Source organism: Culicoides brevitarsis, chromosome 3 (genome assembly GCF_036172545.1).
Source record: "Culicoides brevitarsis isolate CSIRO-B50_1 chromosome 3, AGI_CSIRO_Cbre_v1, whole genome shotgun sequence".
Taxonomy (NCBI): Eukaryota; Metazoa; Arthropoda; class Insecta; order Diptera; family Ceratopogonidae; genus Culicoides; species Culicoides brevitarsis.
Genome location: NC_087087.1, coordinates 19,388,519 through 19,401,608, shown reverse-complemented (window position 1 = coordinate 19,401,608; position 13,090 = coordinate 19,388,519). Strand labels below are relative to the sequence as shown.

General features: G+C 30.5%; 3 protein-coding genes across 3 annotated transcripts; 2 read left to right on the top strand and 1 right to left on the bottom strand.

Moving 5' to 3' along the window:
• The first annotated feature begins 1,134 nt into the window (after nucleotides 1–1,134).
• LOC134835290 (ADP-ribosylation factor-like protein 3) lies at nucleotides 1,135–3,211 on the top strand. Its single transcript, XM_063850160.1, has 3 exons — nucleotides 1,135–1,192; nucleotides 1,253–1,605; nucleotides 2,672–3,211. The coding sequence occupies exons 1-3, from the start codon at nucleotides 1,135–1,137 to the stop codon at nucleotides 3,209–3,211; spliced, it is 951 nt and encodes a 316-aa protein (XP_063706230.1).
• A 271-nt stretch (nucleotides 3,212–3,482) lies between these two features.
• On the bottom strand, nucleotides 3,483–6,700 carry LOC134835289 (uncharacterized). Its single transcript, XM_063850159.1, has 4 exons — nucleotides 5,975–6,700; nucleotides 5,538–5,686; nucleotides 3,625–4,150; nucleotides 3,483–3,563 (listed from the first exon to the last, which is right to left on the bottom strand). The coding sequence occupies exons 1-4, from the start codon at nucleotides 6,698–6,700 to the stop codon at nucleotides 3,483–3,485; spliced, it is 1,482 nt and encodes a 493-aa protein (XP_063706229.1).
• A 1,605-nt stretch (nucleotides 6,701–8,305) lies between these two features.
• On the top strand, nucleotides 8,306–11,572 carry LOC134833374 (heterogeneous nuclear ribonucleoprotein H2). The gene is made up of 6 exons (XM_063847680.1): nucleotides 8,306–8,446; nucleotides 8,788–9,124; nucleotides 9,188–9,319; nucleotides 9,921–10,065; nucleotides 10,522–10,667; nucleotides 10,725–11,572. The coding sequence occupies exons 2-6, from the start codon at nucleotides 8,872–8,874 to the stop codon at nucleotides 11,204–11,206; spliced, it is 1,158 nt and encodes a 385-aa protein (XP_063703750.1). The 5' UTR covers nucleotides 8,306–8,446; nucleotides 8,788–8,871; the 3' UTR covers nucleotides 11,207–11,572.
• The last annotated feature ends 1,518 nt before the right edge of the window (nucleotides 11,573–13,090 follow it).

Below are 13,090 nucleotides of genomic sequence, written 5' to 3'. Positions count from 1 at the left end.
CTAGAGCAAAAGGAAATTTCAATAGAAAAATTCAATTAAAATTCATTTGTATTTTATTTTTATAAATAAATAAAGTATAAAAAAAGGAATAATAACACGTAACATTTTAAACACAAGATTACATATTTTTTAATATTAAAGTTAAATTCTAAAGCGACATAAATATATATTTAAAAAGAAAAAGACACAACTTTATTATTATTTTTGAAATAAAATAAACATTATTACTTGTTTTAAAGTCAACAACAATGACAAACGAGGTTTGCAAACAAAAAAAAAATAAGAAGAAGAAAAGGAAGAATTTTTTATAAAAAAAAATATATATATAACAACATCAATTTAGACAAAATATAAATTATATGAAAAATAATATTCATTAACCATAAAATTGAATTGTATCTCTAAAAAAAATATAAAATAGTAAATACAAAAAAAAACAAGAAAAAAACATAAAAATTATATAAAAAAACATGCTAATAATATATTCTTTATAATAAAATTTCAATATTCAAATAAAAATAAAGATGCTATAAAATTGGAAATTAATTGATTTTTACTTTTTATTAATTTTGTAAAGTGGCCTGGTTATGTATTTTATTTTATTTCCAAAACTTTTCTACAATCTAATTCAGGCGTCATACATTAATGGCGTCGAATAACATAAGGCTTTTTTATGCCGTCTTCAAATTGATTTTTTTTTTTATCACAAAAGCAGTTGGATATTTTTGAAGATGGTGTATGTCAATAGTAGTCAATGGTTGTTTTCATTAACATGAACATAACTCCAACATTTTTAATTTAAGCAAAAAATGATCGGTTTTGCCATTTGATGTTTCATTCGAGCGTCGAACAAAATAAAAGGTCCGTTATTTGCATTTTTTATCTTATTTTTTATCAAAGAGATGTCAGTGAATTGTCATAACGATGACTTTGTAATTTTGAAGAGTTTATAAATCGTTGAATATCGTTTGTCTTAATTAAAAATATTATTTTCTTGTAAAAAAATCGTCAATTTATTTAAAAAAAAAATGAGTAGATGGACTAAAACTTATGCATCGCAAAAAAAATTGTCGGACTTGTTTATACAGGGTACAATAAGTGAAGAAGCAACGCCAGGGGAAATAAAAGCAAATTATGATTGAAGTCTTTAAAAAGCATTTTTATGCTACAAAAGTAATATTTTTGTCAGGAAGTGAGTTGTTTTTTTATTTATACGTGAGAAAAAAAAATTTAAAAAAAAATGTTTTTGCAGATTTGAATCAAAATGTTCCAGAAACTTCATCGCAACATCCTCCGATCAATTTCCGATCAAACGATCAATTTCTCCTCATAAAGTACGTGTGGCCGAAGGAGATGTACGACATCGACGCCATGGTCACAAACACAAATGGCGATAAAATTGTCGATGTCGTACATCCCAAAGTGATGGCTTTGAAAATGGCTTTGGCAAATACACGAAATAATATCAGCGACATCCCAGAAGGCAAAATAAAAATTAAATTACCAGTTAATGTAATTAAAGAAACTGCGACTCATATGACAAATATGATGGCGACAGGTTCAAAAGTAATGTTTTTGGAGTATAAAACCGATCGTAATGATTACGTAAGTAATCAATACGGAACGGAAATAAATTTTGAGTAAAAAATATCGTTTTTTAATTTTTTCCTTGCATTATCTCATTTTGTGGTCATGTTTTGTGGTTTTTCTTCTGTTCCCGCACCTCCCTGTTCAAATTAATTATGCCAATACTTCAAAAATTCTTCATAAAAATGATTGTTCAGATCCAGAATGTTCGTAAGCCCACCAAACATTATTTCAATCGGAGAATAGTCCAAAATAATAAAAAATCCTACTAAAAAAAGAAATATTCTTAAAATTATTCTGATAAATTGAAGATAAAAAAGTTTTTTTTTTTAATTTTGAATATAGGATATTTTAAACAACGTCGTAAATTGCATCGTTGAAATTCACGGTGAATTTGATCCCCCCCTAAACTTTTGACACCATTAATGGATGACGCCATGCAAATTTATTTACTTTTTATCAATTTAATTTTTTTAAAAGTTATTCCACAAGAAGATATTAAACTTTCCTTTTTTGACTTTTATCTCAAGAAAAATTGAAAATTAAAAAAATAAAAAAAATGATCTCACGAACATATAAAATACATTTCCAGTCGATAAAGGGTTAACAATAGGACCTACTATTATTCCGGTTTCCACGCATGTTCATCAGTCCGTTACCAACTTTTAGTCTGTTCGAGTGTCCGTGCTATATTTTCTGCTTTTACCAAGAAGAGCTCTATTATTTCACACTAAAAATGGTAAGAAAAAATCATTAAAAGTATATTTCGGTAAAATTAGTAAATTTTCATATCAATTTATATCAAATTTAACAAAAATAAAACATTTTATTAAACAAAAAAAAATATTTTGCTCCGCATTTTTGTTTATTTTTTCGTTGCCATGGACATTTCATTTCAAAATAAAATATTATTTATTGTTATTATGATTTCTCAATACCTCGCTGTTTTGCCGCACCACGTGCGCATATATTTACAGAAATGAAATAATAACAAATGTTGTGGCTTTTACCACGAAAACTCATCAATTGTCAATGTTAATATTTTATCGAACTACTATAAAATTTATGATTGCCTCATTTTCAGGGTTTGTTAGCTTTACTGCGAAAATTGCGATCGAATCCGGACAAGGAGCTGCGAATATTGCTACTTGGCTTAGATAATGCCGGCAAAACAACTATTCTGAAGCAGTTGGCAGCGGAAGAAATTACACAAGTGACTCCAACGGCAGGCTTCAACATAAAATCCGTCGTTTCAGAGGGCTTCAAACTCAACGTGTGGGACATTGGGGGCCAAAGTAAAATTCGTCCGTACTGGAAAAACTACTTTGAAAACACAGATGTCCTCATTTACGTCATCGACTCGAGCGATCGGAAGCGTTTGCAGGAAACGGGCGACGAATTGACCGAGTTGCTGCAGGATGAAAAGTTGAAGGGATGTCCATTACTCGTGTTTGCCAACAAACAAGATGTCTCGAATTGCTTAAAGGCCTCCGAGGTGGCCGAGTGTTTGGGTCTGGTGAAGCTCAAGGAACGCACGTGGCAGATTCAGGGCTGCTCGGCTGTCAATGCGACGGGCATCAAAGACGGCATGGACTGGGTTTGTAAGAGCATCAAGAAAAAGTAGACTGAGCAACGTTTTTCTAGTAAATATCGGCATTTATTCTAATTTTTTTTTATTATTAAAAACTAATTATTATTATAAATAATATTCTATGTTTAGGCTAGAGATTTTTTTTTTGTTTTTAGAGCAGTTTAGTAAGTAAGTCGTTTAGTTAACTGAGTGTTCGTCCGAGTAAGAAAAAAAAATGCAATATACGCAAACCAAATTTTGCATAGAAAATTAGTTTTGACTTTTTTTTTTATCACAATTAGAGAAGAAATGAGGAAATCTTAACTTATAGTTCGTTGTGAATGTATTCTGTCGTGACTCGTGCCTCACCGTCATGGAAGCCAGTACAGTCAATTGGGAATTTTTTCTAAAAAAAAAATAAAAAAATTGTAAAAAAATTCTCTTAAAATCACTAAGAAAAAGCTCACCTGACACTTGTACGGATCATTGATGGTCGCGAACAACGTCCAGAATGGCGTTCCCGTTTCACTGCTGATAAACCAAGCAGCTGCCATGCTTCCGAAGCGCGTCACTCCATGCTTAAATCCTCCCAAGCCAAGTTCCTCATTGGGATCATGTGAGTTCACTTCGCACAACACATACCGATCGCATTCGGGCTGCTCAACGGCAAATCTGTACGCACGATGTACCTTGAGCACGGGTTCAATGACCTCCAAGTTGAGCGTGTCGGCAAGCTTGTCACTGAGTTCGGTGGCATTGAATTTTTGCAAGAGTTCACGTGCCTTGCCGAGCTTCAAGAGTTCTCGGATGTAGTTGACGGCGGGTTTGACATAAGAAATTGAGCTGATTTTAACGTTGAGCTGCTTGCGGGCCGTGTGGTCAATTACTTTGGAGATGGTCTCACTGGGACGAGAAATGTCGAGTTGAGCAGAATCGGGGTATCCATTTGCTTTCAAGAATCCATTTGCCATGATTTGACCTGTAGCGATGTATCTGCAAAAAAATAGAAAAAAATTGTGTGAAAATAAGTCTCTTGAATTTTTATTGTTGATTTAAATAAATATATTCAGAACAAAAATATTTTTAAAAAATGTCACGTTACAGTTTTAATTTGATTTTAACGATGGCAAAATATTTAAAATAATTGTTACAAAATATTTAATGTTAATTATCATTATGTTTATAAATTAACTAAACCGGAAAAATAGCATGATGTACAATTTTTGGCAGCAATTTGTTTTGAAAAATTTTAATTTTTTTCATTATTTGCAAAAATTATGGTTAAATTTCACAAAATTAGTCAAATGTATTCAGAAACTAATTTCAACTTATTCTTTTATACAATAAGACAATTTTCTAGAATACTTATTTCAGTTATTTATTAAGTTATTTTTTGTTCGAATTTAAAATTGTCTAAAAAACATTTTAAGTAAAAATTTCAGAAAAAAATATTAAAAATGGAGAAAATATCGTAAATGTTTTGAGGATTGAATCTGACATTTGAAGTCTTTTGAGCCCAACCTCAATTCACATGTTTGAAATTTTAGAAAATATTTTAATTTAAATAATTTTTAGTCATCTTTGAAAGATTTTAATTTTAATTTTTATTTTTTTATGAAATTAAAAAAAATCATATTTTTTGTTATTGTTTTAAAAGTATTTTTTCCATATTTTTTAATTTTTTTAACTAAGACTGATTTCTCCGGCACATTTTTCGTTTCTGATTATTTATTTTGGAAAAATATTCAAATTGAAATTTGTAAAATGTTTCTTAAAAATTTAAAAATAGTAATTTAAAAAAAATCATGTTTTTAATTTGTGTTATTGGCTTTTCGACATTCAATTGAACAAAAAGTTTTTAATAATTTTGTCAATCAAAGAATTCGGGAGAAAGTTTTGTCGTCAAAACAAAACAAAGTAACATTCAGCTGATCGACCTATATTATTATCCATTGAAGAATTACCTTGAAATACATTTTCATTACTCTTTTTTTTCCTGTAGGTATGTAAGTTACTTAAAATCATCGTCATGCACTTATAATACCGGTTGTTAACCGCTAGCTTTGCCTCAATGTACATCGAGTACGTGATTCACGTAAAAAGAAGTTTACGAAAGAAAGAATGAGTACACAGACCAGAACCATAAATAATACCAACAAAGTAGTATTAAAGTGAACAACAGGTAAACATAACTGTAACTTCTCATATATGTGTCATCACGTTGTATACGCAGCCGATATTTATTTTTGAGTAAAATAGTATCAATTCGTGAAAAAAAAAACGAAGAAGAATTTTTATCGCCTTTTTTCATGTGTGTCCAAATAGTTCTATCGGATTTCATGCCAAGATAATTAGCACATAAAATTTAAAGTTTACTCACCTTTGGTAGACTTCGGGATTAGATAAAAAGTTTGCCCAGTCAGCCATGTACATTAAAGCTTGCTTAATCCAACGACGACGGAATGATTGGTTTTCAAGCGAATTAAAGAGACGGTCATAGTCCATTTTGCCATCGCGATTTACGAAACCCTGTAAAAATATTTTAAATATTTTTTAAATTTTTTCTTTATTTGTAAAAAAAAGAAAATTGAAAAATTATTTTGATTTTTTTTTTCTTTTACTAAAATTCGACAAAAAATATTTTCTAGTTTTGTTTGACGAAAATAAAAAATTTCTTTGAAATTTTGTGAAAAGAAAAAATTAAACAAAATAATTTTTATTTTTTTTTTAAATTCGTCAAAAAAAATTATTTTTCAATTTTTTTAACAAAAAAAAATTTCATTTTTTTTAATTTTTTAAAAAATTAAAACAACTCACCTTAAAAACATTATTGAGTCCCAATTTCATAAAAAGAGCTTGTGCCAAGTCCGATTGCTGGAACTGATCCCACATGACGTGAATGTGTTCCAAGAATGGCGGCAAAACGGAAGCATGATCTTTGTGACGATTTTCTGTCTTTTCCATATCTGGTCCCGTGAAAGAATTTAACATTTGCATCACAAGTGGTAACATATTCGTCAAAGCATCGCCCGAATCTTGCTTTTTCGCTTGACGCGGCGAATCATCGTCATCGTCGTTGCCACTATTCAAGTTTTGCATAACTGTACTAGCGATCGACATTAAAGCATCCATGCCACCAGCACCGCCATCAGAGTTACTGCGCTTATTGCGAGCATTTCCTTGGTTCATGTTGGCGAACATGCCAACGACATTCATAATCATCGAGGGATCAAAACCGCCTCCGCCACCTTGGTTATTATTATTGCCAGATGTGGCAGACGCCAGTAAACTTCCGAGTCCCGAAAGAAGTTGCGCCGCTCCATTATCTCCTCCGGAACCCGCCTTGCCTGAGTCACCTTGCATGAGACTGCCAATTACTTGAGCGATGCCTCCAATTCCGCCAGAACCTCCATTTTGATTCGCAAGTGTCTCTTGCAAGAAAGATGAGGCCATGTCGAGGAAGGGATTTGACTCATCTTCGGAATAGGTGCCGTGTAAGGCCAAGGAAAAGATAAATAACGATAATATGCTTTTGAATTTCATATTTTGTGATTTTATAACGGATATGATAATTTCTCGTGTATCTTTATCGACTGCGAATGTTATGACGTGGTATTACCGAGAATAATGTGTGTCACTGCTAAATTACGTGGTATTGCACAATTTTTCTTACTAAATAATTTTCTCTTTTTTTTATTTTTATGTTTTTAATTTTTTGTCATCACTTTTTGTGTTGATGACCTTTTAATTGCACAAAAAATCGCAATTAATGTGCGGAGTATTTTTGAATTTTCCGTCTTATTTGGAACACGACTTACGAAGAACTAAACGATCCACAAGTACGGAACCTCAAGCAGTAAGTTTTTGAATGAATTCAAAACAGGTATGTAATGTTACTTTGAAGAATGAACGAAGAAAAGAGAATGAATGTGAAGACGGCGCGAAAGAAAGAAAGAATGTGTAAGAAAAAAGAAAGAAAAAGATTAATATCAAAAGCATTTGTGAATGAACAGTGATAACAGTACAGACGAGATGTAATCAGTGGGAGACCAGACAGGAGTCTTGTCTTCCAATTTTTTTTAAACAATTCAGAATAGACACAGAAAAATAAAATAAAATTTTGTCATATTAATTATTATGACATTAAACTGTGTATTTAACGTTAAGAACTTGAAGGAAAAATTATTAAAAATTTTAATTTTAAGGCATGTTTTTAAATTTAAAAAAAATGATAAAAGCGTGATTTTTTGAATAAAAAAAAATTGGTCGTTTTTCCAGTTTTAGAGTCAAAAACATACAAAAATTGAATCAAATGCAACAAATAATTGGTTGAAATATAATTTTTTTAATACCTTATGTCACTAGTTGCAGTACCTAATATGAAAAATTCCGAAAAAATTCAGGGGGAAAAATAAAAATAAATAGAAAAAAAGGAAAATTTTTGACACTTTTTGATACTTTTTGATTGAAAAACGACTTAATGTCGAGTAAACATTAAAATTTTATTAGATATATATGAACTTAACTTGCTTAACGCATTATCTATCGAAAATTTGATGAAAAATTTTTTGAGTCACGTGACCAAAATTTTTATTTTTTTTCAACCTATTTTTTTTTGTGAAATTTTGACCTAAAAATTTAAAATAATGGAAGTAAAAATTATTTTAATTTGTTTTATCAACGACTAATGTTCAAAAAAGTAGTAAAAAAAATTAAATAATATTTGTTTAGGACATTTTTGTCCTGCTAAAAGCCAAGTCACAGCAACCGCAATAGTCTTGATAAGAAATGATGAGTGATGTGAACTGCACTTTTTGCAATGAGAATCTATCCGATGACAATAAAAAAAGAACGAAAAATTTTCATCGTTTTCAATATTTTCCTTTTTTGAATTTTTATTAGTTTAAAATTGTCTCACGGATTAAATAATTCTGACGTGAAAAAGAAATTAACGGAAAATCAATTTGATTCATTTCAAAATTAGTTCCAATTCCTGCCGCATTTCCGATTTGATGGCTCCACAAAACAGGAAATGGACCTCGTGCCTGCAGCGCCACCTGGCGGTTTATTATTCCCAGCGCACAATTGGATCTGCCGCCTGTGCCTTGGGCCGGTCATAAATTTTGTTTTACATGCTGGGTCAAAAATCGGCAGAGGAGCCAAGGGAGTCAAAGGAAAATCAAAAAAATCCGGAAAAATACCCAATTGATCTCAATAAATTGTTGTGACTTGTGTCCAGTAGATCTTGCAGTCGTAGAGGAGATAGAAATTCATTGAGAAATCTCTCAGGTAAGTACTAAAAAATTATCTATTTTAGCCACGAAGTTTTTATTTTTACCAAAACAATGCTTTTAATTGCATTTTTTTTCGTAATTTTCCGGCATAATTTGTAGAGAACGATTTTTGTTTCCAAATATTTTTGGAAGATTTCAATCTTTTAAGCTGCATTCGGCCATTATTTTTCGGTTCTTGTCTCCTACACACACTCTCATCCATTTTGGATGCATAATAAAAGCAGCATATGTGTTGTGTATGCATTTTGCGTCGTCGTCCCACACCTTTGCTTCTCACACACCTAGAGCATTCACCCAACTGCTAACTCGCTTTGTTTGTATTTTGTTGTTTTTCAGATCATCTTCATAAAAGCAGAACGAATCCGGTTATAAATACATTTTATTTTTCGACATCGGCATCAACAAACGACACTTTTTGAGATGGATAACGTCGCAAGTGCTTGCAATAATGTCATAAAGCTACGTGGATTGCCGTGGAACGTCACGAACCAAGATATCCTGGATTTTCTGAAGGATATCGAGGTGAAAGGCGGCGAGGAGGGCATCCATTTGATTACATCACCAAAAGACGGACGTCCGAATGGCGAAGCTTTTGTCGAGTGCGCCAACGAAAAGGACTTTGATGAAGCATTCAACTTCAACAAGAAAGTCATGGGACACCGATACATCGAGAGTGAGTTAAAAATTTTCGATAAAATCGACAAAAGATGATGTCACGCATTATTTGCATTTCCAGTTTTTGCTGCCAAACCCGACGAATTTGAATTTACAATGCGCAAACAGAACATTGTAACCTCCGATACGTTCGTGAAGCTACGTGGATTGCCATACACCTGTACGGTGTCCGATATCGAGCGCTTTTTCGAAGGTAATTAGCTACTTCAGTGGCTTTTAACGCAATTTTCTTTGAATCCAATCGATAGTTGCTTATAAATGAAAAAAAAAAATATCCTCCCTTCCCACATATTCGCTTAATCATATTAAAAATTGAACCCTTCCCTGTAAATAAAAAAAAAGAAAAAAATAATCATTTATCATCATAAGTAGAGGAAAAGCCTCAGACAAAATTCTAGTTCTTAGAAAACTTAGACGGGAAATGCGCGCATGTAAAAAGCTTTAAGAAAAAACTAGATTTTGACGATCGACATGACATTTTTTCGACACACGATAAAGCAACTTCCGTAGATTTTTTTCTTATGAATATTTTTTTGACACTCTTGCACTTTTTTATTACAAAAAAAAATAAAAACTAATCAAACTAATGTTTTATCTCGTAATTTAAAAAAATATCAATTTTTTCTAAAACAATTATTTCAAATTTTTTCATATTTATCAAAAAATATTTGGTTCAAAACAATGGGGGAAATCTCTATCTTGGTTGGTTGGTAACTATAAAAAAAAATCGTACAAAATATATAAAAAATTACCCAAAACTGTCCCTAAAAACCCACGATCGAAACGAAACGCAGGGTTGGAGCTAAAAAATGGTCGTGACAGTATTATAATAATGATGGACAACAGGGGGCGAACATCTGGGGAGGCTTTTGTTCAATTTAGCTCAGCAGAAGAAACTGAGAAGGCATTGAAGAAAAATCGGGAAAAAATTGGGCACAGGTGGGTGGTTTGGGTAATAAATAATAATTACATGAATTTAATTTAAAAATTATTAGGTAATTTATAAAAAAACATGAAATTTTTTACATTTTACACGAAAATATTTTAAAAGTAAAAAAAACATTAATTAATTTATTTATGTTATTTTTTATTATTATTTTATTTTTACGCGAACGAATATTCGGAAAAAGTATTTAATTAAACAGCCAGTATTTAGAAAGTATCTAAACAAAAGTAGGGAACGCATGAGGAGACAACATAGAAATCTCGTCGAAAAGTTTTTATTTTAGCTTAGAGGCATTTTTTAGTTAGATGAATTTTCATTTTAATTTTATCCTTCATTTTATTTAATTTATATTTAATTATTATTATTATTTAAAAAAAGATAAAACTTCGGATAGAACTTTGAATGCATGACAAATTTTGAATTATTTAATTTTTTTTAACGATATTTAGGTACATTGAGATATTCCGGAGTACTGGTGCCGAGGTGAGACGAGTTCGTTTGAACAATCTGATGCGCATGGAACGAGATATTCCGAGTTTATTTGATCGTGGAGGTCCACGAGGCGGTTCAGGACGAAATTCGCGCAATATTAGAGGTGAGTTTGAAACAAATTATACTCAAAAATAGTAAATTATGTAAAATTTTCTTGCAGATCGTCCGTATGACATGCCCTGGGGAATGCGTGGCCGTGACTTTGACGATTTCGGTCCGCCAGCCGGATTTGGTAACGGCGGAAATGGCGGTGGTTTTGGCAATGGTGGCGGAAACGGCGGATTTGCCGATGATTTTCCACGCGGAGCTGGTGGTTTTGGCGGAAATGGCGGCGGAGGACGTGGCGGTCCGTTCTCCGATGAAGTCTTCCAAGTGCATTTGCGTGGCATGCCCTTTACGTGCATGGAAAAGGACGTTTACGAGTTCTTCTATCCCCTCAAGCCGCTCGGATGTGACATCATTTACAACAACAGAGGACGCCATAGTGGCGAAGCGGATGCCTTCTTTGGATCGCATGACGAGGCGATGCTTGCCATGAAGAAGGACAAGGCAAAGATGGGTTCGCGCTACATTGAATTATTCTACAATGGAAAAGACAACAAGGGCAGAAATATGGGGGGAAATCCACGTGGACGTTTTTAAACAAAATGCATTTCTCTTGACAATTTTTACACTCAATTACATATTTTTTAACGGATAAGCTTCTTTCATCGACAAATCTCTATAACCAGTAATATTTAAATATCAGCAATAGGATTGGGTTTGCTTTCACAATATTTTACTTCATAAAGCATACATATTTTATATTTAATACCTGTACGACACAAAAAAGTAGTTGCTAATGAATCCGGCCATCTAGGGCTATTTTACGATAGTCGTTTAATATTATTTTTAAAATAAAAAAAAAATAGAATGTAAGGTGTGAAACTGAAAATATTCGAATGAAACGCAAATCAATTACAGATTGGAAATTTATGAAGATAACAATTGGAAATATTAATTAATAAACTTTTGAAATTTTAACTTTTAAATATATTTTTTTTTATTAATTTCGTCCGTGGAATTGAAGCCATTAGGTAAGTAAAAAACACTTATTTTTTTTATTGAAATTTTATTTTTTTGTACATCACTAAAATTAGGTATATTCTCCTTAATATGTTTAAATTATTTTTTTTATAATTTATTTTTGTATAAAAAATATTAATAATAAAAATGAGGTAGATTAAATCCAAAATATTAAAATATACCATGAAAAATTTTTATTTTATCATAAAACAATTAGTAAAAGTTATCTCTTTTTTTGAATTAAAACATAAAAAGCATTTAGTTATGAAATAAATATTACACTCTATTGTTCTTTTTTTTAAATTAATGTTTAAAAAAATTTCCTTTTCTAATAAAATATTTTTTAAAGGTATGTTTCTATTGTTTATATATGTATAATCATTAATAATCTATATATTGGATGGGTTCTGATATGGAATGCTAATTTCATTTGTTTTTTATTTGTAAATATAGTATGTAAAAAGAATGCAAATGGTCTATGGATAATTGAGGAATTTTGTTTTTAATTGGATTTTTTCTATTAAAATATTATTTTTTGTTGTATATTCCTGAAGCTGTGTGCCTTTTTGTTTTATGGCAGTTTTTGAGAAACCGTATTTATTTTTACCATTTTTAGCAGTTTTTATTTTTATTATTATTAAAAACATACATATATAATTGTAAAATAAGAGGCTTAGGAACTTTTTTTTTATTGTTTTATAAATTAAATTGTACGTTATTATCTTTAATTGTTTGTGTTTCGTATATTTAAATGCGGATTCAGAGATGATTAAAATATAAATAAAAAAAAACAGAGTCGATGAATATTTTTTTTTAATGGAATTCAAATTGTATTTTTATATAAAAATGCAAGGAGGAGCAAAGATTATTTATCATTACATAAATAACAAAACAAAATTATTTTAGATTTTTATAACATTGCTATTGGAATAATTTAAAATAAGGTACTCTTATGTTTTTATCTAATTCTGTTTTTTAATTTAACACGAACAAAAGAAATTGTAGAGCAGAAGTTTACTGGTAACTAAATGATTAATATTAAAAATATACAATTTCTAAATCTAAAAAAAATAGATTATTATAATTATTTTAAAAATATTAACTTAAGTTGTCGATAAAGTTAATGTTCATTAGAATAATGTAATAGTTGTTACGTTTCAACGTTTTTCTTTAAAAATAATCGCCAAATATTTACATCCAATACACATTTTTTAGTATTTAATTTCATGGTACACTTGCAGCGTCTTACACATTTTTATTTGTTTTCTATAAAAGTTCCTCATCCTTTTTTGTCAAGATGCAATATTAAATTTATGTATATTTGACGACGTTTACTACAATCAATCATCATCGGGACTACAACATATTTTTTTTATTTACTTCTTTAATGTTAGTATTCTATTCAATATTATATTCATTGCTCTCTACACTTATTTCCATTATAATTTGTCTCTGAACTTC